The sequence below is a fragment of the Mustelus asterias genome, chromosome 11 (genome assembly GCF_964213995.1).
Source record: "Mustelus asterias chromosome 11, sMusAst1.hap1.1, whole genome shotgun sequence".
In the NCBI taxonomy this organism is placed as follows: domain Eukaryota; kingdom Metazoa; phylum Chordata; class Chondrichthyes; order Carcharhiniformes; family Triakidae; genus Mustelus; species Mustelus asterias.
Genome location: NC_135811.1, coordinates 110,817,645 through 110,840,103, shown reverse-complemented (window position 1 = coordinate 110,840,103; position 22,459 = coordinate 110,817,645). Strand labels below are relative to the sequence as shown.

Here is a 22,459-nt window from a genome sequence, read left to right as displayed (position 1 = left end):
TCAACAGTAAATACTAATGAGAAATATTCATTTAGGATCTCACCCATCTCTTGTGGATTCGCACATAGATTACCTTGTTGATCCTTAAGAGGCCCTACTCTCTCCCTTGTTACTCTTTTGCCCTTTATGTATTTGTCGAAACTCTTTGGATTCTCCTTTGCCTTACCTGCCAAAACAATTTTGTGTCCTCTTTTTGCCTTCCTGATTTCTCTCTTAACTCTACTCCTACACCCCCTATACTCTTCAAGAGATTCGCTTGATCCCAGCTGCCTATGCACGTCATGTGCCTCTTTCTTCTTCTTGACCAGGGCCTCAATATCCCGAGCCATCCAGGGTTCCCAACTTCTGCCAGCCTTGCCCTTCACTCTGAGAGGAATGTGTTTATCCTGAACCCTGGTTAACACACTTTTGAAAGCATGCCACTTACCAGACGTCCCTTTTCCTTCCCACAGACTCCCCCAATTAACTTTTGAAAGTTCCTGCCTGATACCATCAAAATTGGCCTTGCCCCAATTTGGCACCTTAACTTGAGGACTGCACTTATCTTTATCCATCAGTACCTTAAAGCTTACTGAATTGTGGCCACCGTTCCCGAATTGCTCCCCTACTGAAACATCGACCACCTGGCTGGGCTCATTCCCCAATACCAGGTCCAGTGTGGCACCTTCCCTAGTTGGACTATCTACATACTGTTTCAAGAAGCCCTCCTGGATGCTCCTTACAAACTCTGCCCCATCCACGCCCCCAGCACTAAGTGAGTCCCAGTCAATATAGGGGAAGTTAAAATCTCCCACCACAACAAATTTGTTACTTTTACACCTTGCCAAAATCTGCCTATATATCTGTTCCTCTATCTCCCGCTGGATTACAGATCCCTGATCACTATTACAGATTACTGTTCATTATTACAGATCCCTGATCACTGTTATAGATCCCTGATCACTATTACAGATTAAGAACAAAGAACAAATACAGCACAGGAACAGGCCCTTCGGCCCTCCAAGCCCGCGCCGCTCCCTGGTCCAAACTAGACCATTCTTTTGTATCCCTCCATTCCCACTCCATTCATGTGGCTGTCCAGATAAGTCTTAAACATTCCCAGTGTGTCCGCAGCGCATTCCTTGCCTGGCAGCGCATTCCAGACCCCCACCACCCTCTGCGTAAAATACGTCCTTCTGATATCCGTGTTAAACCTCCCCCCCCTCACCTTGAACCTATGACCCCTCGTGAACGTCACCACCGACCTGGGAAAAAGCTTCCCACCGTTCACCCTACCTATGCCTTTCATAATTTTATACACCTCTATTAGGTCACCCCTCATCCTCCGTCTTTCCAGTGAGAACAACCCCAGTTTACCCAATCTCTCCTCATAACTAAGCCCCTCCAAACCAGGCAACATCCTGTCCCTGAGAGGTCCGATTTTTTCCCTGACAACCCTTTTGTTCCTAACGTATGAATAAAATGCCTTGGGATTCTCCTTAATTATTATTACAGATCCCTGATCACTATTACATTTCCCTGATCACTGTTACAGATCCCTGGTCACTGTTACAGATCACTGTTACAGATCACTATTACAGATCCCTGGTCACTGTTACAGATCCTTGATCACTGTTACAGATCCCTGATCACTGTTACAGATCATTATTGTAGATCACTGTTACAGATCCCTGATCACTATTATAGATCCCTGATCACTATTACAGAACATTATTACAGATCCCTGATCACTATTACCGATCACTGTTGCAGATCCCTGATCACTATTACAGATTCCTGATCACTATTACAGATCACTATTACAGATCCCTGATCACTATTACAGATCCCTGATCACTGGTACAGATCACTGTTACAGATCCCTGATCACTATTACAGATCACTATTACAGATCCCTGATCACTATTACAGATCCCTGATCACTGGTACAGATCACTGTTACCGATCCCTGATCACTGGTACAGATCATTATGATGTGGAGATGCCGGCGTTGCTACCAAATAAACCTGTTGGACTTTAACCTGGTGTTGTGAGACTTCTTACAGATCCCTATTACAGATCCCTGGTCACTGTGACAGCTCTCTGCTGCCTCCGGCAGGGACCCTCCGCAGCCGCAGTCCCGGGGCCGCCCTCAATCCGCAGCCGGGCCGGTGGGAGGGGAAAAGTTGCGTCAGTGACTGCGGCATCCCCGCCCCGGAGCCGAGCGGAGCCCAGCCCAGCTCAGCCCGCAGAGCCGAAGACCAGCCCAGCCCCGGAGCCCGAGCCCGAGCCCGCAGAGCCGGAGCCGGAGAGCTGCAGACCGGGAGAATGCAGCGCCGCAGCCCCGGTACCGCGTTCCCGCAGCTCCTGCCGCTTCTCATCCTCACCCTGAGCCGCTGCTCCGCCGGTAAGGAGCAGAAAATGGGATCTGAGTGAGGATTCCGCAATGTCTGACCCCCCAAATTTGGAGGTGACCGGATAGTAATCAGAATCCACCAAGATCTGCCCGGGATCACCCCCGGGATCTGCCCGGGATCACCCCCGGGATCACCCCCGGGATCTGCCGGGCTCACTCCCGGGATCTGCCCGGGCTCACCCCCGGGCTCACCCCCGGGGCAAAACCAGACCCTGACACTTCAGCAGCGATGCGGGAAAATGCGGCTGATTCTCCTGGAAGGAGGTCCGGTCCCTGCAGACACTGGAATGGCTCCAGGGATGGGCAATCTGGGATTGTTATCCTTGGAGCAGAGAAGGTTAAAAGGAGATTAAATAGAAATGTTCCAAATCGGGAAAGGGTTTCAGAAAAAATCCAGAGGAGCCCGTGGGGCTGTCCGAGCCCGAGGGACAGAGTGATTGGCCAAAGGAGAGGAGGGTAGACTGTTGGTGGCGGAGCGGGAGGGGGGAGTAGACTGTCGGTCACTGAGGGGGGGGGGGGTGTAGACTGTTGGTCGCGGAGCGGGGTTAGACTGTCAGGATCGTGGAGTGGGGAGTAGACTGTCGGTCGCGGAGCGGGGGTTAGGCTGTTGGTCACAGAGCAGGGGATAGTCGATCGCCGAGTAGGGGTTAGACTGTCGGTCGCAAAGCGGGGGGTAGATTATCGGTCGCAGAGCGGGGGTAGACTGTTGGGGTCATGGAGCAGGGGTAGACTTGGTCGGGGAGCAGAGGGTAGGCTGTCGGTCACGGGGGGTAGACTGTCGTCACAGCGCGGGGGGTAGACTGTCGGTCACAGCACGGGGGGTAGACTGTCGGTTGCAGCATGGGGGTAGACTGTCGGTCGCAGCACGGGGGGTAGACTGTCGTCACAGCGCGGGGGGTAGACTGTCGGTCGCAGCGCAGGAGGTAGACTGTCGGTCGCAGCGCGGGGAGGGTTAGGCTGTCGGTCGCAGCGCGGGGGGTAGACTGTCGGTCGCAGCGCAGGAGGTAGACTGTCGGTCGCAGCGCGGGGGGTAGATTGTCGGTCACAGCGCGGGGGGTAGACTGTCGGTCACAGCGCGGGGGGTAGATTGTCGGTCGCAGCACGGGGGGTAGACTGTCGGTCGCAGCACGGGGGGTAGACTCGTCACAGCGCGGGGGGTAGACTGTCGGTCGCAGCGCGGGGAGGGTTAGGCTGTCGGTCGCAGCGCGGGGGGTAGACTGTCGGTCGCAGCGCAGGAGGTAGACTGTCGGTCGCAGCGCGGGGGGTAGATTGTCGGTCACAGCGCGGGGGGTAGACTGTCGGTCACAGCGCGGGGGGTAGATTGTCGGTCGCAGCACGGGGGGTAGACTGTCGGTCGCAGCACGGGGGGTAGACTCGTCACAGCGCGGGGGGTAGACTGTCAGTCGCAGCGCAGGAGGTAGACTGTCGGTCGCAGCGCGGGGGGGTTAGGCTGTCGGTCGCAGCGCGGGGGGTAGGCTGTCGGTCACAGCGTGGGGGGTAGACTGTCGGTCGCAGCGCAGGGGGTAGACTGTCGGTCGCAGCGCGGGGGGTTAGGCTGTCGGTCGCAGCGCGGGGGGAGACTGTCGGTCACGCAGTGGGGGGTCAACTGTCTGGTCTGTTTACATTAAGAGGTCTCACAACACCAGGTTAATGTCCAACAGGTTTATTTGGAATCACAAGCTTTCGGAGCGCTGCTCCTTCATCAGGTGAGTGGCCACTTTAACCTGGTGTTGTGAGATTTCTTACTGTGCCCACCCCAGTCCAATGCCGGCATCTCCACATCATGGTCCGTTTAGCCATCATAGATGATGGCTGATCCTTGGCAGTTTCTATAGGAACTTAGAAAAGGGAATTGGAGAACTATTCGAAGAGAAGTAATTTAGAGCACTCTGGGGAAAGAGCGGGGTAGTGGGAATGGGAGTTATTGGATAGCTCTTCCATAGAACCAGCACAGGCACAATGGGTAGAATGGCCTCCTGCTGGCCACTGCAATACACAGGCCCCAAGATTGAGTTGGAGCGGATGGAGGTGCAGATTGGGATGAGTGCGGTGGGAGGGGTTCAATAGTAGCTCGGGGTTTGGAGGCAATTGGGAGGTGGGGGTCTATGTGCAGTGGGTGGGTGTATTGGGGGGTGTGATGTGCCCGGTAGGAGGAGTTGGGGGTGTCAGGGGTTGGTTGGAGTAGTAGGTTCAGGGGTGTCGGAGAGTTAGGGTGCATGGGTGTGTTTGCGTCAAGTTCTGCTGAATGTAACATTTATTTCTGAATGGAGTGGGGGAGGAGACATTGGAGGCTTTTGGGGGATTGGGAGGAGGTGATTGGATACACTTTGAGTGCACTGGTTGGGGTGTGGAGTTTGGTGAAACATGTCAACTGGATTCAGCTGTCCTCCCGACACTTTAAGTGACCAATTTCGCAAGGGCCAGTGTCATATTTAAAATTTGTGTTAAAATGAGGCACTCAGCCTGCTTGTTTTCAGAAGTCGAACCTACCCGCTGTGAGTGGATTATCCGCAAACTGCCACTGCCCCACCCTGAATCAGAAGAGATCAGATCAGGAGGCAGGATGCCAACATTTTACATACATCCCACCTAACCTAAACTAACCCATTTCTGGGGTCGAATATTCAGAGAATCACAAGGCAGTTGGTAAATTATAAAACTGTAAATCAGCCATTTGCTCTCATTGCTTTTTAGAGAAGCTGGATTCCCGCTGGCTGATTTCTCCCACTGCTCTGGGAGCTGCTGCTATTGGTTGTCATTTTGAGGAACTTATCAATTAGTCCAATTGGAATGTTTTATTAGGATGTTGGAGCTGAGGTCAGGTTCAGAGTTCTGATGATGTTTTCAAACTAATTCTGAGGTTGATGCTCAAAATCTGAAACTGTCGTAAAGAAGCAAAAACAAGTCCGTTTGTTCTTTCTTTCAGAACGATGTAATGAGGCTCTGGTCGAACAAGAATATTCCAGTGCATTGACAGCTTCCTCCTATTACTCATATTCCTATTCACCCAGCTATGGAAAACTGTACAGTAAGGTCAAAATTCAAATCATGTACGGGACGGGGGCAGGTGGAGAGTGGGGTTGGGGGAGTGGGCAGGGAAGAGGGTGAACCAGATGGCTAGTGAAATGGGGACAGAAAGAAGCAGTGTTAGGTAGAAGGAATGTAAGGGAACGGGTGGTGGGATAGAGGGAGAGGTAGTTGGGACAGCACGTTGGCAGTGGTTAGCATTGCTGCCTCACAGTTCCAGATACCCAGGTTCGATTCCAGCGTTGGGTGACTGCTTGTGTGGCATCTGCACGTTCTCCCCGTGTCTGCGTGGGTTTCCTCCAGGTGCTCTGGTCTCCTTCCACACTCAAAAGATGTGCAGGTTAGGTGGATTGGACATGCTAAGCTGCCCCTTGTCAAAAGATGTGTACGTTAGGTGGGATTAGCCACAGTAAATGTGTGGGGCTACAGTGATAGGGCGGGAGAGACGGCCTGGGTAAGATGCTCTGTCAGAGTCGGTGCAGACTGAATGGGCCAAATGGCCTCTTCTGCACTGTAGGGATTCTATGGTTTTATAATTCTCGTGGGTGAGAGGAGGGTGAGGTAGTAAGAGATAGAAGATTGGCTGGCTACCAGGAAGCAGAGAGTTGGCATAAATGGGTAATTTCCTGTTTGGGAGGATGTAACGAGTGTCACAGGGATCAGTGCTGGGATCTCAACTGTTTACAATTTATATAAATGACTTTGATGAAGGGCCCAAATGAATGGTTGCTAAATTTGCTGATGGGAAAGTAAAAGGAGACATAGGTTAAGTGAATGGGCAAAGATTTGACAAATGGAGTATAATGTGAGTAAATGTGAACTTGTCCATTTTGGCAGAAAGAATAAAAAAAGGTTATTGTGTAAATAGAAAGATTGCAGAACTCTGAGGTGCAGAGGGATCTGGGTGCCCTAGTGAATGAATCACTAAAGGCTGGTATAAAGGTACAGCAAGTCATTAGGAAAGCTGCTAATGTTATATATTGTGAGGGGAAGTGATTACAAACGTAGGGTGGCTATGCTTCAGTTGTGCAGGGCGTTGGTGAAACCACATCTGGAGTATTGTGTACCGTACTGGTTTCCTTATTTTAGGAAAGATGTAAATGCATTGGAAGCAGTTCCAATGCATTTACGAAGGAAGCAGTTCCAACACATTGACGAAGGAAGCAGTTCCAACACATTGACGAAGGAAGAGCGGTGGATATGGTCTACATGGACTTCAGCAAGGCGTTCGATAAGGTCCCCCATGCAAGACTTCTTGAGAAAGTGAGAGGGCATGGGATCCAAGGGGCTGTTGCCTTGTGGATCCAGAACTGGCTTGCCTGCAGAAGGCAGAGAGTGGCTGTGGAGGGGTCTTTCTCTGCATGGAGGTCAGTGACCAGTGGAGTGCCCCAGGGATCTGTTCTGGGACCCTTGCTGTTTGTCATTTTCATAAATGACCTGGATGAGGAAGTGGAGGGATGGGTTGGTAAGTTTGCTGACGACACCAAGGTAGGTGGTGTTGTGGATAGTTTGGAGGGATGTCAGAAGTTGCAGCGAGACATAGATAGAATGCAAGACTGGGCGGAGAAGTGGCAGATGGACTTCAACCCGGATAAGTGTGTAGTGATCCATTTTGGCAGATCCAATGGGATGAAGCAGCAGTATAATATGAAGGGTACCATTCTTAGCAGTGCAGAGGATCAGAAGGACCTTGGGGTCCGGGTCCATAGGACTCTTAAATCGGCCTCGCAGGTGGAGGATGCGGTCAAGAAGGCGTACGGCGTACTAGCCTTCATTAATCGAGGGATTGAGTTTAGGAGTCGGGAGATAATGCTGCAGCTTTATAGGACCCTGGTTAGACCCCACTTGGAGTACTGCGCGCAGTTCTGGTCACCTCATTACAGGAAAGATGTTGAAGCCATTGAAAGGATGCAGAGGAGATTTACAAGGATGTTGCCTGGATTGGGGGGCATGCCTTATGAGGATAGGTTGAGGGAGCTTGGTCTCTTCTCCCTGGAGAGACGAAGGATGAGAGGTGACCTGATAGAGGTTTACAAGATGTTGAGAGGTCTGGATAGGGTAGACTCTCAGAGGCTATTTCCAAGGGCTGAAATGGTTGCTACGAGAGGACACAGGTTTAAGGTGCTGGGGGGTAGGTACAGAGGTGATGTCAGGGGTAAGTTTTTCACTCAGAGGGTGGTGGGTGAGTGGAATCGGCTGACGTCGGTGGTGGTGGAGGCAAACTCGTTGGGGTCTTTTAAGAGACTTCTGGATGAGTACATGGGATTTAATGGGATTGAGGGCTATAGATAGGCCTAGAGGTAGGGATATGATCAGCGCAACTTGTGGGCCGAAGGGCCTGTTTGTGCTGTGGCTTTCTATGTTCTATGTTCTATGTTTGCTAGAGTAATACCAGGAATGGTATATCACAGAACATAGAACAGTACAGCACAGAACAGGCCGTTCGGTCCACGATGTTGCGCCGAGCTTTATCTGAAACCAAGATCAAGCTATCCCACTCCCTATCATCCTGGTGTGCTCCATGTGCCTATCCAATAACCGCTTAAATGTTCCTAAAGTGTCTGACTCCACTATCGCTGCAGGCAGTCCATTCCACACCCCAACCACTCTCTGCGTAAAGAACCTACCTCTGATATCCTTCCTGTATCTCCCACCACGAACCCTATAGTTATGCCCCCTTGTAATAGCTCCATCCACCCGAGGAAATAGTCTTTGAATGTTCACTCTATCTATCCCCTTCATCATTTTATAAACCTCTATTAAGTCTCCCCTCAGCCTCCTCCGCTCCAGAGAGAACAGCCCTAGCTCCCTCAACCTTTCCTCATAAGACCTACCCTCCAAACCAGGCAGCATCCTGGTAAATCTCCTCTGCACTCTTTCCAGCGCTTCCACATCCTTCTTATAGTGAGGTGACCAGAACTGCACACAATATTCCAAATGTGGTCTCACCAAGATCCTGTACAGTTGCAGCATAACCCCACGGCTCTTAAACTCCAACCCCCTGTTAATAAAAGCTAACACACTATAGGCCTTCTTCACCGCTCTATCCACTTGAATGGCAACCTTTAGAGATCTGTGGATATGAACCCCAAGATCTCTCTGTTCCTCCACAGTCTTCAGAACCCTACCTTTGACCCTGTAATCCACATTTAAATTAGTCCTACCAAAATGAATCACCTCACATTTATCAGGGTTAAATTCCATTTGCCATTTTTCAGCCCAGCTTTGCATCCCATCTATGTCTCTTTGCAGCCTACAACAGCCCTCCACCTCATCTTGGTGTCATCAGCAAATTTACTGATCCCTGTGGCATTCCGCTAGCAATCTGCCTCCAGTCCGAAAATTTTCCATCCACCACCACCCTCTGTCTTCGATCAGACAGCCAGTTACCTATCCAATCGGCCAACTTTCCCTCTATCCCACACCTCCTCACTTTCATCAGAAGCCGACCATGGGACCTTATCAAACGCCTTACTAAAATCCATGTATATGACATCAACTGCCCTACCTTCATCAACACACTTAGTTACCTCCTCAAAAAATTCTATCAAATTTGTGAGGCACGACTTGCCCGTCACGAATCCGTGCTGACTATCCCGGATTAATCCGCATCTTTCTAAATGGTCGTAAATCCCATCTCTAAGGACCTTTTCCATCAATTTACCAACCACCGAAGTAAGACTAACCGGTCTATAATTACCAGGGTCATTTCTATTCCCTTTCTTAAACAGAAGAACAACATTCGCCATTCTCCAGTCCTCTGGCACCATCCCCGTGGACAGCGAGGACCCAAAGATCAAAGCCAAAGGCTCTGCAATCTCATCCCTTGCCTCCCAAAGAATCCTAGGATACATTTCATCAGGTCCAGGGGACTTATCGACCTTCAGTTTATTCAAAACTGCCAGGACATCCTCCCTCCGAACATCTATTTCCTCCAGCCTATTAGCCTGTAACACCTTCTGTTCCTCAAAAACATGGCCCCTCTCCTTGGTGAACACTGAAGAAAGGTATTCATTCATCACCTCGCCTATCTCTACTGACTCCATACACAAGTTCCCACTACTGTCCTTGACCGGCCCTAACCTCACCCTGGTCATTCTTTTATTCCTCACATAAGAGTAAAAAGCCTTGGGGTTTTCCTTGATCCGACCCGCCAAGGACTTCTCATGCCCCCTCCTAGCTCTCCTAAGCCCCTTTTTCAGCTCATTCCTTGCTAACTTGTAACCCTCAATCGAGCCATCTGAACCTTGTTTCCTCATCCCTACATAAGCTTCCCTCTTCCTTTTCACAAGACATTCCACCTCTTTCATGAACCATGGTTCCCTCACTCGGCCATTTCCTCCCTGCCTGACAGGGACATACCTATCAAGGACATCCAGTATTTCCTCATATCATATGAGGAAAGGCTGGACTGCCTATGTTTGTATCCACTGAGTTTAGAAGAGTAAAAGGTGACTTGATTGAAACACAAAATCCTGAGGGATGTCGACAGGGTGGATGTGCAGAGGATGTTTCTTCTTGTTGGAAAATCTAGAGCTAAGCGTCACTGTTTAAAAATAAAGGGTCATCCATTTAAAATGGAGATGAGGTGGACATTTTTACTGAGGGTTGTGAGTCTTTGTAACTCTTTCTGAAAAGCAGTGTCTAAATATTTCTAAAGCAGAGGTGGACAGATTGTTGGTTAACAGGGGCTGATAGGTTAGCAGGGGTAGACGGGATGTTGATTTGAGGTTACTGTCAGATCAGCCCTTATTAAATGGCGAAGTAGGTTCGAGGGGCTGAATGGCCTACTCCTGCACCTTGGTTGCGTGTTTATGTGCAAGGGATAGGGCTAGGGGAGAGGGGGAAGAGGTGTGGGCAAAGGGTATGGTTGGAAGGGTGAAGCAAAGGTGGCTGTTGAAAGGGGAAAGTGATAAGGGGTGGAGTTCAGGAAAAGGGGATATGGGAGTGGCGTTCTAGCTTGAGGGGGATTGCTAGGGAACTGTGAGTGATGAGGGGAAAACGAGGGTAAAAGATTGGTAGAGGTGGTGAGGGGAGAGAAGGAGTGGGGGAAGAGGCCACATTTATTCAAGCCCTCCGTCAACTCTGAAAGTCATTCATGTCTCCAGGATTAATGCCCCTTTCTGTGTGGCCTATCTCTGAATTGATGCGTGTGTTGAAGGGGCTGTGGTTTGGAGCTGTCCAGTCTGCTCCCTGTAATGCCATTGAGGCTGCTTATCACATGGTTCGGGTGCTGTGGACTGGGCCTCACTTGCTGTCATTGGCTTTGTTTTTCAGCGCGAGGAGGTTGGTCCCCTCAGGTTTCGGATAAACTCCCGTGGCTGCAGATTAACCTGTCCCAGAGGTCGAAAATTACCGCAATCGCCACACAAGGAACTTACAACTCTTATGATTGGGTGACCAAGTATCTCTTCCTATATGGTGACCGAGCAGACAACTGGAAACCTTTCTATCAACAGGGGCATAACTGGGTAAGTCTGACATTCACGAATAGACCTCTCATGGAGACTGAAAAATGTCCAAAATGCAGAATATATTTTCAAGGGCTTTGTCCTTGGGGGGGCTTCAGTTTATTATTACACCTCATCAACTGAATAAGTGAGATTGATCAAAATGTCACCATATCCTCAGTAACTGAGCTACTGAAGATAGATTGGAGAGGGTGGAACTGTTCTCCTTGGAGAGAAGAAAGCTAAGAGGAGATTTGATAGAAATGTTCAAAATCACGAGGGGGCTGGACAGAGTTGATCGGGAGAAACTGTTCCCGCTCGGAAAAGGATCAGAAACGAGAGGGCACAGATTTAAGGCAATTTGCAAAAGAAGCAAATATAATGTGAGACAAAACTTTTTCACTCAGCGAGTGGTTGGGGTCTGGAACGCACTGCCTGGAAGTGTGGTGAAGGCAAGTTCAGTTGAGGCGTTTGTAGGCATTAGATGATTATTTCTATTCAAATAATGATGTGGAGATGCCAGCGTTGGACTGCGGTAGGCAGAGTAAGAAGTCTCTTTCATCAGGTGAGTCTCACTCACATTCACCTGATAAAGGAGCAGCGCTCCGAAAGCTCGTGATTCCAAATAAACCTGTTGGACTTTAACTGGTGTTGTGAGACTTCTTACTGTTTAAATAATGTGCAGAGGGGACACGGAAAAGGCCAAGGAATGGCACTAAATCATGATGCTCATTTGGAGAGCTAGTGCAATCACGACGGGCCAAATGGCCTCCTGCACCGGAACCATTCTGTGAAATGATTGACACATTGTCCAATAAACATGTTAGGAGTAGGTATGACTTTGCTGAAAGTGAGGCTATGTGGCGATTTAATAAACAGTTCTCGGTGTAATATTGTGGGTGATAAATACTCCCATCTAGATTCACCAACCTCTTTGCCCCCTAACCCCCTCTCTGCCTTCCAACCTCACCCTTCACCCTGTGAATAACGATACTTTTGTTAAAGACATTTGCAGGAAACCGGAATTCTGATGATGTGGTTCGACACGAGCTGTGGCGGCCAGTTCTCGCACGTTCTGTCCGCTTTGTAGCAATCAGTTGGAGGCCGGGTCATTATGTCGGGCTCCGTGTCGAAGTCTACGGCTGCCATTACGGCAAGTACCTATACTGCTCATCCTGCTTAACGGGACAGTGAGAGAGAGAGAGCTCTGCACTGGATCAGGAAGTCACTCAGGCCAGGATTTGTGCACAGATGTCACATAGGAGGGAAACAGACCCAGCTCCAGACAGAGAAAAGGAGACAGCAACTGGGAGATGTAAGACGGATTAAAACAATATTGGATAGATTGAGGCAAACAGGAAAGAATCAGCGAGATCTCTCAATTTAACATATTTGCTGAATATTTGCGTGCTTTGTGTTAACTGATTTGTGAGGATTGGTTTCTTCAGCTGATGAAGAGCTAATTTTGTGAGATTGCTACAAAATTATTAACTGTTGCAAAGGTTCACAGAACTTTGATATCATGATAGCATCAAAGTAGCAGTGTCAAGTTTGAGATCTTCAGCCCAACTTACCAACCTATCCCACTATTCCTTTGGTACATTTCTAATAATCTTGAATCCCATTTATTGGCCAAGATCTGTTCAATTCCTTATTTAACCCACTCCAGGTTTCAGGCCAATAATCCGTTTCATGTACTACCTGGAATTTGATTGACCTGAAACATTAATTCTATTCCTCAAATGTTTTTCCCTTGGTTTCTGAGGCCAGGGTGTGTAAATCAAACCAACTCAATGTTTGAAATTGGATTGAAACATCTTGTAAATTTTTTGAAATATGAAGAATTGTAAGTTTAATTTAATTGTACATCAGTATTATGTGGGATTGCACACGATATACAGCATTGAGGCCATTTAGCCCAGCCAGTTCATGCTGGTGTTGATGCTCCGCTCGAGCTTCCTCCCAACTTCCCTGAGCTAAATCTACCATTTGTGACCCTCTATTCTCATCTCCCTCTGATGTTTGATGAGCTTTAAATATACTATTTACTTTAATAGCCTCCGAATTCTGCTGAATTCCCGATTGCATTTCCTGATGACTGTCTTATATTGGTGGCCTCTCGTGATGCTCTTCCCCAAGAGAAAACATTCTCTTTGTATCCAGAACCTCATGTTAACTTTTTATTACTACTGGCTAATTTGTTTGCTTCAGTTATTCTGACTGAGAGTAACTTGTACAAAGATTTTCCTACATTCTAACAATGACTGGACTTCTTGACTGCACAATGTAACTTTGGAGAAAGCAAGAAATGCTGCTTTTTCATTTCTTCCTGTCTTCCATCCCTGGTGCTGTTTGAAATGATTGATATTTCTGGACTTGGACCAGGATTAATGCTGAAAACTTTCTTCCATGTTTAGGTTCTGATGTGGTTGCTTTCGATGGGAACAGCTCTCTGAGCTACCGATTCCAGAACACAACGACTCGCACGCTCTTTGACTCCATATCGTTCAACTTCAAAACAATGGCTCAGGATGGAGTTCTCTTACACAGCGAGGGAGAAGAGGGAGATTATATCACTGTGCAGCTGCAGGGAGCAAAATTGCTCTTTCACATTAATTTAGGTATGTAATCTATGGAAACGCACATTTAACATAAGATCATAAGACATAGAAGCAGAAGTCGGCCATTCAGCCCATTGAGTCTGCTCTGCCATTCATTGAAATCATGACTGTTCTTATATGATAATCCTCAACTCCACTTTCCTGCCTTATCCCCATAGCCATTGATTCCCTTACTGATTAAAAAGCTGTCTATCTTAACCTCGTGCTGCTCTATCTGGTAAAGAATTCCACCAATTTACTATCCTCTGCAAGAAGAAATTCCTACTCATCCCTGTCTTAAATAGGTGACCCCTTACTTTGAGATGATGCCTCTGGTCCTGGACTCTCCCACAAGGGGAAATAGCCTCTCAGCATCTGTTCATCACAGAAGTTACTAACTTCAGTGGTGATTGAGTCCATAAAACCAGACAAGCAGGGCAGAAGGAAACCTGAATCTAAGTACATGACTGCACTGCAGTAACTTGCAAACTCTCCTTCCAGACCGAGACTTCTGCCACCTAGAAGGACCAGGGCAGCAGACACATGGGTGTATCTGCACCACAGGGACAGCAATGGTTCAAAAAGCTCACCACTACCTTCTCGAGGGGCAATTAGGGATGGACAACAAATATTAGCCTAGCCAGTGATGCAAGGACTTAAAAATTTAGAAAACAAATTAGATGATTGCATGTACACTGCTGGTTCCAGGCTCTATTGCAAAGTTCTAGATGTGCTGTAATTTGTGAAAGTTAATATGTTTGTGTTTGCTGCACTCTCCATTCACTCTGCAGGGAGCAGCAACATCCATTCTGTGAGTGGAGAGACATCCATCACCATGGGCAGTTTGCTCAATGACCAACACTGGCACATGGTTGAAATCGAGCGCTATGGGCAAGATGTTAATTTCACGCTCGATGGTCATGTTGAACGTGTGCACACTAATGGTGATTTTGACCACCTGAATTTGGATTTGATGGTAAGCTGGTTTTCCATTTGGAGCTGTCTTAGCTTGGTATTCTCTGGCTAAAATCTTCTGAATTCTTGGAAGAGATTCAACTCAGTTACAAATTTCAGTTAAACATTTCAACAATGACAAAAAGTCATCCAGACTCAACGTCGGTTCTGTTCTCTCTCCACAGAGGTTGTCAGACCTGCTGAGATTTTCCAGCGTTTTCTGTTTTTGTGTCAACAATTTCCTGTTGCATTTGAGTTTGTTCTTTATTTGTGTGTTAGCTGTTGCAGCTTTTCCTGCTTGTATGCCATTGTTTTGGTGAACAGATTGAGTCTGGGATATACAGCTCATGTACGTCTTACTTTCTCACTACTAACCCCCATTTGTCAGTTTTATATCAATCAATGTACATCACAAGGGGAGGTGGTGATGTAGTGGTTTAGTCACTGGGCTAGTAATCCAAGTTCAAATCCCACTACCATAGATGTTGGAATTTGAATTCAATCAAAAAATCCAGAATTCAAAGTCTGATGACGACCTTGGAACCATTTTTGATTGATGTAAGAACCCATCTGGTTGACGAATTTCCTTTAGGGAAGGAAATCTGCCGTCCTTACCCGGTCTGGCCGTGTCCTTGCCTCTTCAATACCCTCTGAAATGACCGAGCCTAGCAAGCCACTCGGTCATATCAAACTGTTAAAAGTAACTCAATAAAGAAACAAACTGGACGGACCACAAGGGTATTGACCTCGGCACCGAAATGGCAATGGCAAACTCAGCCACTTCAATCCTGCAAAGTCCCCCTCACTTTGGCTTGAGCCAAAATCAGGAGAGCCGTCTCACAGACTAGTCAAGCAGCAGCCTGACATAGTCACACTCACAGAGTCATACCCTATAGACACAGAAACCCTATAGTGCAGAAAGAAACCATTCGGCCCATTGAGTCTGCACCGACCACAATCCCACCCAGGCCCTACCCCCATATCCCTACATATTTTACCCACTAATCCCTCTAATCTATGCATCTCAGGACACTAAGGGACAATTTTAGCATGGCCAATGTCAAAAACATCACCATCACTATCCCTGAGGTGGTATACAGTCGGGAGGGAGTTTCCCTGGGAGACCACTACATCAACTCTGCTGCCCCCCCCCCCCCCCCCCCCCAATCCTGCGCTGACGAATCAGTATTCCTCCATGTTGAGCAACACTTGGAGGAAGCACTGAGGGTGGTGAGTACAGAATGTACTCTGGGTGGGGACTGCAATGTCCATCACCAAGAGTGGCTCAGTAGCATCACCACAAAGTTGGCTGAATCCTAAAGGACATCACTGCTAGACTGGGACTGCGGCAAGTGCTGAGGGAACCAATGGGAAAGCGCACTGGATCTCATCCCCACTAATCCAACGCTTGCAGATGCATCTGTCCATGACAGTATCGGTAGGAGTGACCTTCGCACAGTCCTTGTGGAGACGAAGTCCCGCCTTCACATTGAGGATACTCTGCATTGTGTTATGTGGCACTATCACCGTGCTAGATAGGATAGACTTCATATAGATCGAGCAACTCAAAACTGGGCATCCAGGAGGCGCTGTGGGCCATCAGCAGCAGCAGAATTGTACTCCAGCACAATCTGCAACCTCATGGCCCGACATATCCCCCACTCAACCATTCCCATCAAACCAGGGGATCAACCCAGGTTCAATGGAGAGTGCAGGAGGGCATGCTGGGAGCAACACCAGGCATATCTAAAAATGAGACGTTAGCCTGCTGAAGCTACAACACAACTGCCTGAATGCCAAACAACATAAGAACAAGCGATAGACAGAGCTAAGCAATCCCAACGGATCAGATCTAAGCTCTGCAATCCTGCCACATCCAGTCGAGAATGGTGGTGGACAATTAAACAACTCACTGGAGGAGGAGGCTCCACAAATATCCCCATCCTCAATGATGGAGGAGCCTAGCACATCAGTGTGAAAGATAAGGCTGAAGCAGTCACAGCAATTTTTAGCCAGTAGTGCCAAGTGGATGTTCCATCTTGGCCTCAAAGAAAAGTACAGCACAGGGACACGCTCTTTGGCCCTCCAAGCCTGTGCCGATGATGATGCCCTAACTTTAAAAAAAACCTTCTGCCCTTACTTGGCCCATATCCCTCTCCAGTGGTCTCCAGCATCACAGATGCCAGTCTCCAGCCAATTCTATTTGCTCCACATGATAGCAAGAAACAGCTGAAGACACTGATAATTGCAAAGGCGATGGGCCCTGATAACATTCCGGCAACAGCACTGAAGACTTGTGCAGCAGAACTCACCGCTCCCCTGGCCAAGCTGTTCCGGTGCAGTGACAACACTGGCATCTACCCGGCAATGTGGAAAATTGCCCAGGTATGTCATGTACACAAAAAGCAGGACAAATCCAATTACCGCCCCATTAGCCTTCCCTGAATGATCAGTAAAGTGATGGAAGGGGTTATCAACAGCGCGAACAAGCAACACTTGCTTAGAAATACCCTGCTCACTGATGTTCAGTTTGGGTTTCGCCAGGGTCACTCAGCTCCTGACCTCATTACAGCCTTGGTTCAAACAAGGACCAAAGAGCTTAACTCCAGAGGTGAGGTGAGAGTGACAGCCCTTGACATCAAAGCTGCATTTGATCAAGTGTGGCATCTAGGAGCCTGAACAAAACTGCAGTCAATGGGTATCAGGGGGAAAACTCTCCACTGGTTGGAGTCATGCCCAGCACAAAGGAAGATGGTTGTGATGGTTGGAGGTCAATCATCTCAGCTCCAGGACATCTCTGCAGGAGTCCCTGAGGATAGTGTCCAAGGCCCAACCATTTCAGCTGCTTCATCAATGGCCTATCCTCCGTGATCAGGCTAGAAGTGGGGATGTTCGCTGATGATTGCACAATGTTCAGCAGCATTTGCAACTCCTCAGATACTGAAGCAGTCCATGTTCAAATGCAGCAAGAGTTGGACAACATTCATGCTTGGGCTGAGTAGCAAGAAATATGTGTGCTACAGAAGTACCAGACAATGACCATCTCCAACAAGAGGGAATCCAATCATCACCCTTTTACATTGCATTACATTGCCACCACTGAATCCCCCACTATCAACATCCTGGAGGTTACCTTTGACCAGAAACTAAACTGGACTAGATACATAAATATTGCGGTTGCCAGAGCAGGTCAGAGGCTGGGAATCCTGCAGCAAGTAACTCACCTCCTGACTTCCTAAAGCCTATCCACCATCTACAAGGCGCAAGTCAGGAGTGTGATGGAATACTCCTCACTTGCCTGGATAAGTGCAGTTCCAGCAACAGTCAAGAAGCTCGACACCATCCATGACAAAGCAGCTCACTTGATTGGCACCCCATTCACCACCTTCAACATTCACTCCACCACCTATAAAGAGTGGCAGCTGTGTGTACCATCTACAAGATGCACTGCAGCAACTCACCGAGGTTCTTTTGACAGCAGCTTCCAAACTTGTGACCTCTACCACCTAGAAGGTCAAGGGCAGCAGACACATAGGAACATCGCCACTTGCAAGTTCCTCCCCCAACTCACTCACCATCCTGACTTAGAAATACATCACCATTCCTTCACTGTCACTGGGTCAAAATCCTGGAACTCCCTCACTAACAGTACTGTGGGTGTACCTACACCTCGGGGACTGCAAGAAGGATCAAGAAGGCAACTCACCACCACCTTCTCGAGGACAATCAGGGATGGGCAATAAATGCTGGTCTTGCCAGCAACGCCCACATCCCATAAATGAATAAAAAAGCTTTCTTTCACTTTACCTTTATTTCAGATTTACTTTGGTGGGTTGATACCCACTGAGAGACTGAGACTGGTTGACAAACCAAACTTCCAGGGCTGTATGGAGAACATCATGTATAACAATATCAGCGTGATTGACTTGGCAAGAGGAAGACATTCACAAACACAGAGCCTGGTAAGGAGCAGCCAATAAAATCTGGGAAATGAATGTCAGACTCCAAGTGCTCAGTCAGTGGGTAACTACCTGAGAGAGAGCAAGCAAAGACGCAGGGAAAAGAAATGGTCTTTATGCTGAACAGGATGAGATAGAGAGAATCGTCTGTCTTGCCAACATGTTTGTATTTTTGAAACAACTGATCCTGTTCCAACCCCAGTTATCAAATCAATTAAAGGAGAGTTGAACATAGTTGAAGTAGAAAAAGGAAAGGCCCCTGGCTCCAGGCTGCAAACTTTAATTTTGTGTTAATTTATCACTCTCTTAAAATATTCAGATTAACGTTTAGATCTCTTTTACCTTAAATATAAATAATTGTGGACAGGCTACATTCAGAATAATGTCAGTAATTGCAAACACCAAATTAGCCTCAGCAAACTAATAACCAAACAGGATGGATATCGATCAGGTTGTGTGGGTCAACATTGAGAAATGTGGAGTTTTCTAGAAAATTAAGAGATTAAAAATAGTAAAAGTCTCAGTGAGTGGACAGGGTGGGTGTGTGAAATAAATACACAGAGCTGGACAGGGACCAATATGTCAAAGCTCAGGGTCCGTGCCTGAACGGAACACACTATTACACCGGAGCGCGTTCCTGTACAACATCCTCAATGAGCTCTATTCAACTAAAGCATAACTTGCGCACGTTAATGTTCCAATCATAGAACATAGAAAAGCTACAGCACAAACAGGCCCTTCGGCCCACAAGTTGCGCCGAACATGTCCCTACCTACTAGGCTTACCTATAACCCTCTATCTTACTAATTTCCATGAACTTATCCAAAAGTCTCTTAAAAGACCCTATTGAATCCGCCTCCACCACCACTACCGACAGCCGATTCCATGCACCCACCACCCTCTGAGTGAAAAACTTACCCCTAACATCTCCTCTCTACCTACTCCCCACCACCCTAAACCTGTGATCTCTTGTGGCAACCATTTCAGCCCTGGGTAAAAGCCTCTGAGAATCCATTCTATCAATACCCTTCAACATCTTATACACCTCTATCAGGTCACCTCTCATCCTTCACCTCTCCAAGGAGAAAAGACCTAGCTCTCTCAATCTATCCTCATAAGGCATGCCACCTAACCCAGGCAACATCCTTGCAAATCTCCTCTGTACCCTTTCTATGGCTTCCACATCCTTTCTGTAATGAGGCGACCAGAACTGGGCACAGTACTCCAGGTGGGGTCTGACCAGGGTCCTATACAGCTGCAGCATTATCTCCTGATTTCTAAACTCAATTCCTCTATTGATGAAGGCCAGTACTCCATACGCCTTCTTAACCACAGCCTTCACCTGCGACGCTGCTTTGAGCGTCCTATGAACCCGGACCCCAAGATCCTTCTGATCTTCCACACTACCAAGCATCTTACCCTTAATATTATATTTCATCCTAATCGACCTGCCAAAATGAACCACCACACACTTATCTGGGTTGAAGTCCATCTGCCACTTCTCCACCCAGTCTTGCATCTTATCTATGTCTCGTTGCAACTGCTGACATCCCTCTACACTATCCACAACGCCACCACCCTTTGTGTCATCAGCAAACTTGCCAACCCATCCTTCCACTTCCTCATCCAGGCCATTTATAAAAATCACAAAGAGCAAGGGTCCCAGAACAGATCCCTGGGGCACTCCACTGGTGACCGACCTCCATGCTGAAAAAGACCCATCTACAACCACTCTTTGCCTTCTGTGGGCAAGCCAGTTCTGAATCCACAAAGCAATGTCCCCTTGTATCCCATGCCCCTTCGCTTTCTCAATCAGCCTTGCATGGGGCACCTTATCAAACGCCTTGCTGAAATCCATATAAACTACATCTACCGCTCTTCCCTCGTCTATGTATCTAGTTACATCTTCAAAAAATTCAATTAGGCTCGTAAGGCATGATCTGCCTTGGACAAAGCCGTGCTGGCTATTTCTGATCATACTATTCCTCTCCAGATGTTCATAAATCCTGCCTCTCAGGATCTTCTCCATCAACTTACCAACCACTGAGGTTAGACTCACCGGTCTATAATTTCCCGGGCTATCTCTTCTCCCTTTCTTGAATAATGGAACCACATCCGCAATCCTCCGGAACCTCTCCCATCTCCATTGATGACGCAAAGATCATCGCCAGAGGCTCAGCAATCTCTTCCCTCACCTCCCACAGTAACCTGGGGTACATCCCATCCGGTCCCGGCGATTTATCTAACTTGATGCTTTTCAAAAGCTCTAATACATCCTCTTTCCTACTGTCCATATGCTCAATCTTCTCAGTCCACTGCAAGTCTGCACTGCAACTACCAAGATCCTTTTCCACTGTGAATACTGAAGCAAAGTATTCATTGAGTACCTCTGCTATTTCTACCGGTTCTATACAGACTTTCCCACTGTCACATTTGATAGGGTCTGACTCCTTCACATCTTATCCTCTTGCTCTTAACATACTTGTAGAATGCCTTGGGGTTTTCCTTTATCCTGTCTGCCAAGGCCTTCTCATGACCCCTTCTTGCTCTTCTAATTTCCTTCTTAAGTTCCTTCCTACTAGTCGTATACTCTTCTAGATTTCTAACATTACCTAGCTCCCTGAACCTTTTGTAGGCTTTTCTTTTCGTGACTAAATTCATTACAGCTTTCGTGCACCATGGTTCCTGTGACCTACCATAACTCCCCTGTCTCATTGGAACGTTGCTGTGCAGAGCTCCAGACAAATTTTCCTTGAAAATTTGCCGCATTTCTTCCGTACATTTCCCTGAGAAAACCTCCTTCCAATTGATGCCTCTAATTTCCTGCCTAATAGCCTCATAATTGCCCTTACTTCCTCGAGGCAAAGGCCAACAATCCATTTGCCACCAGTAGAACCAACCACAGAAAGATCAATGTGACCCATAGAATGATGCATATAACAAGACCACTCAGCCCATCATCGTCTTCTGGAACTTTCATTCTCAACTTTCGGGCAGTGAAGGGAGGTGGTGAACCTATAAAGTTGTCAGAGTGTACAGCGTTGTGTTTCTGATTATAAAGGCGATGAGTAATGTACAATCAGAGTTGGCACCATTGCATGATATGGTTCTAGGAGAGATTTGGCGGGAAAGTGACCTCTGTATTCACAGGGTAGTTACGGGAAATTTATCCGAGTACTTTTAAAGAGTTTGAGAGGGTAAATGGATCGTTTTCACTGGCTGGTGAATTGGTAACAAGGGGCCAACTTAGGGTTGACATGAGGTATACAGGAGAGAAAGGAAGCTTATAATAAAATGGAATGCATTAACTCACAGGGTTCCCCTGGAGTCAGTGATGAGCTTTCATGGTTTTGTTGTTGGACAGAAGGTGGTGTCATTAATTTCTGTGTTTTTTCCATTCCTTCAATCAGGGTAATGTGCAATTTCGCTGCCGTGAATTCCTCTATAAGGACAAGCCATACTACCCCATAACATTCGCAACACCAACCAGCTTTATTCAGGTACCAGGCCTACCAATGCAGAACCAGCTCTCTGTCAACTTCACTTTCCGGTCCTTAGATACAAGTGGCCTGCTTCTTTTCAGCAATTTTTCTGAAGGTGTTGGTTGGCTGGAGATGGGTTTAAGTGAAGGGCAGATCAACATATCATTCCAACAGACTGGCAAGAAACGACTGGAATTTGCTGCAGGTACGCACTGTTCACTGAGCAGCTGGGTCTCAATGATGCCCTCTTGTGGTGTAGCACAGAGCTGCATTGCTCAATGTAGCACTCTGCATGAGGCAAGCTGTCCTGTTGTGGAACATAGAACATTACAGCGCAGTACCGGCCCTTCGGCCCTCGATGTTGCGCGAACCTGTGAAACGAATCTAAAGCCCATTTAACCTACACTATTCCCATATCATCCATATGTTTATCCAATGACCATTTAAATGTCCTTAACGTTGGCGAGTCCACTACTGCTGCAGGCAGGGCATTCCACGCCCTTACTCCTCTCTGAGTGAAGAACCTACCTCTGACATCTGTCCTATATCTCTCACCCCTCAATTTAAAGCTATGTCCCCTCGTGCTAGCCAT

At 47.6% G+C, this 22,459-nt stretch overlaps 1 protein-coding gene across 4 annotated transcripts in view; it reads left to right on the top strand.

Moving 5' to 3' along the window:
* Positions 1 to 2,196: 2,196 nt before the first annotated feature.
* Positions 2,197 to 22,459, top strand: part of cntnap1 (contactin associated protein 1) — an 80,764-nt gene continuing 60,501 nt past the window's right edge. For 3 of the 4 annotated variants that reach the window (XM_078224294.1, XM_078224291.1, XM_078224290.1), the window contains exons 1-8: positions 2,233 to 2,386; positions 5,322 to 5,423; positions 10,700 to 10,893; positions 11,878 to 12,025; positions 13,290 to 13,493; positions 14,264 to 14,448; positions 18,245 to 18,388; positions 21,796 to 22,072. In XM_078224294.1, coding sequence (XP_078080420.1) covers positions 2,308 to 2,386; positions 5,322 to 5,423; positions 10,700 to 10,893; positions 11,878 to 12,025; positions 13,290 to 13,493; positions 14,264 to 14,448; positions 18,245 to 18,388; positions 21,796 to 22,072 — 1,333 coding nt within the window. In that variant the 5' untranslated portion in view covers positions 2,233 to 2,307. Of the gene's footprint in view, positions 2,387 to 5,321; positions 5,424 to 10,699; positions 10,894 to 11,877; positions 12,026 to 13,289; positions 13,494 to 14,263; positions 14,449 to 18,244; positions 18,389 to 21,795; positions 22,073 to 22,459 lie in introns of all 4 variants that reach the window. The other variant, XM_078224289.1, reaches the window with a different exon arrangement.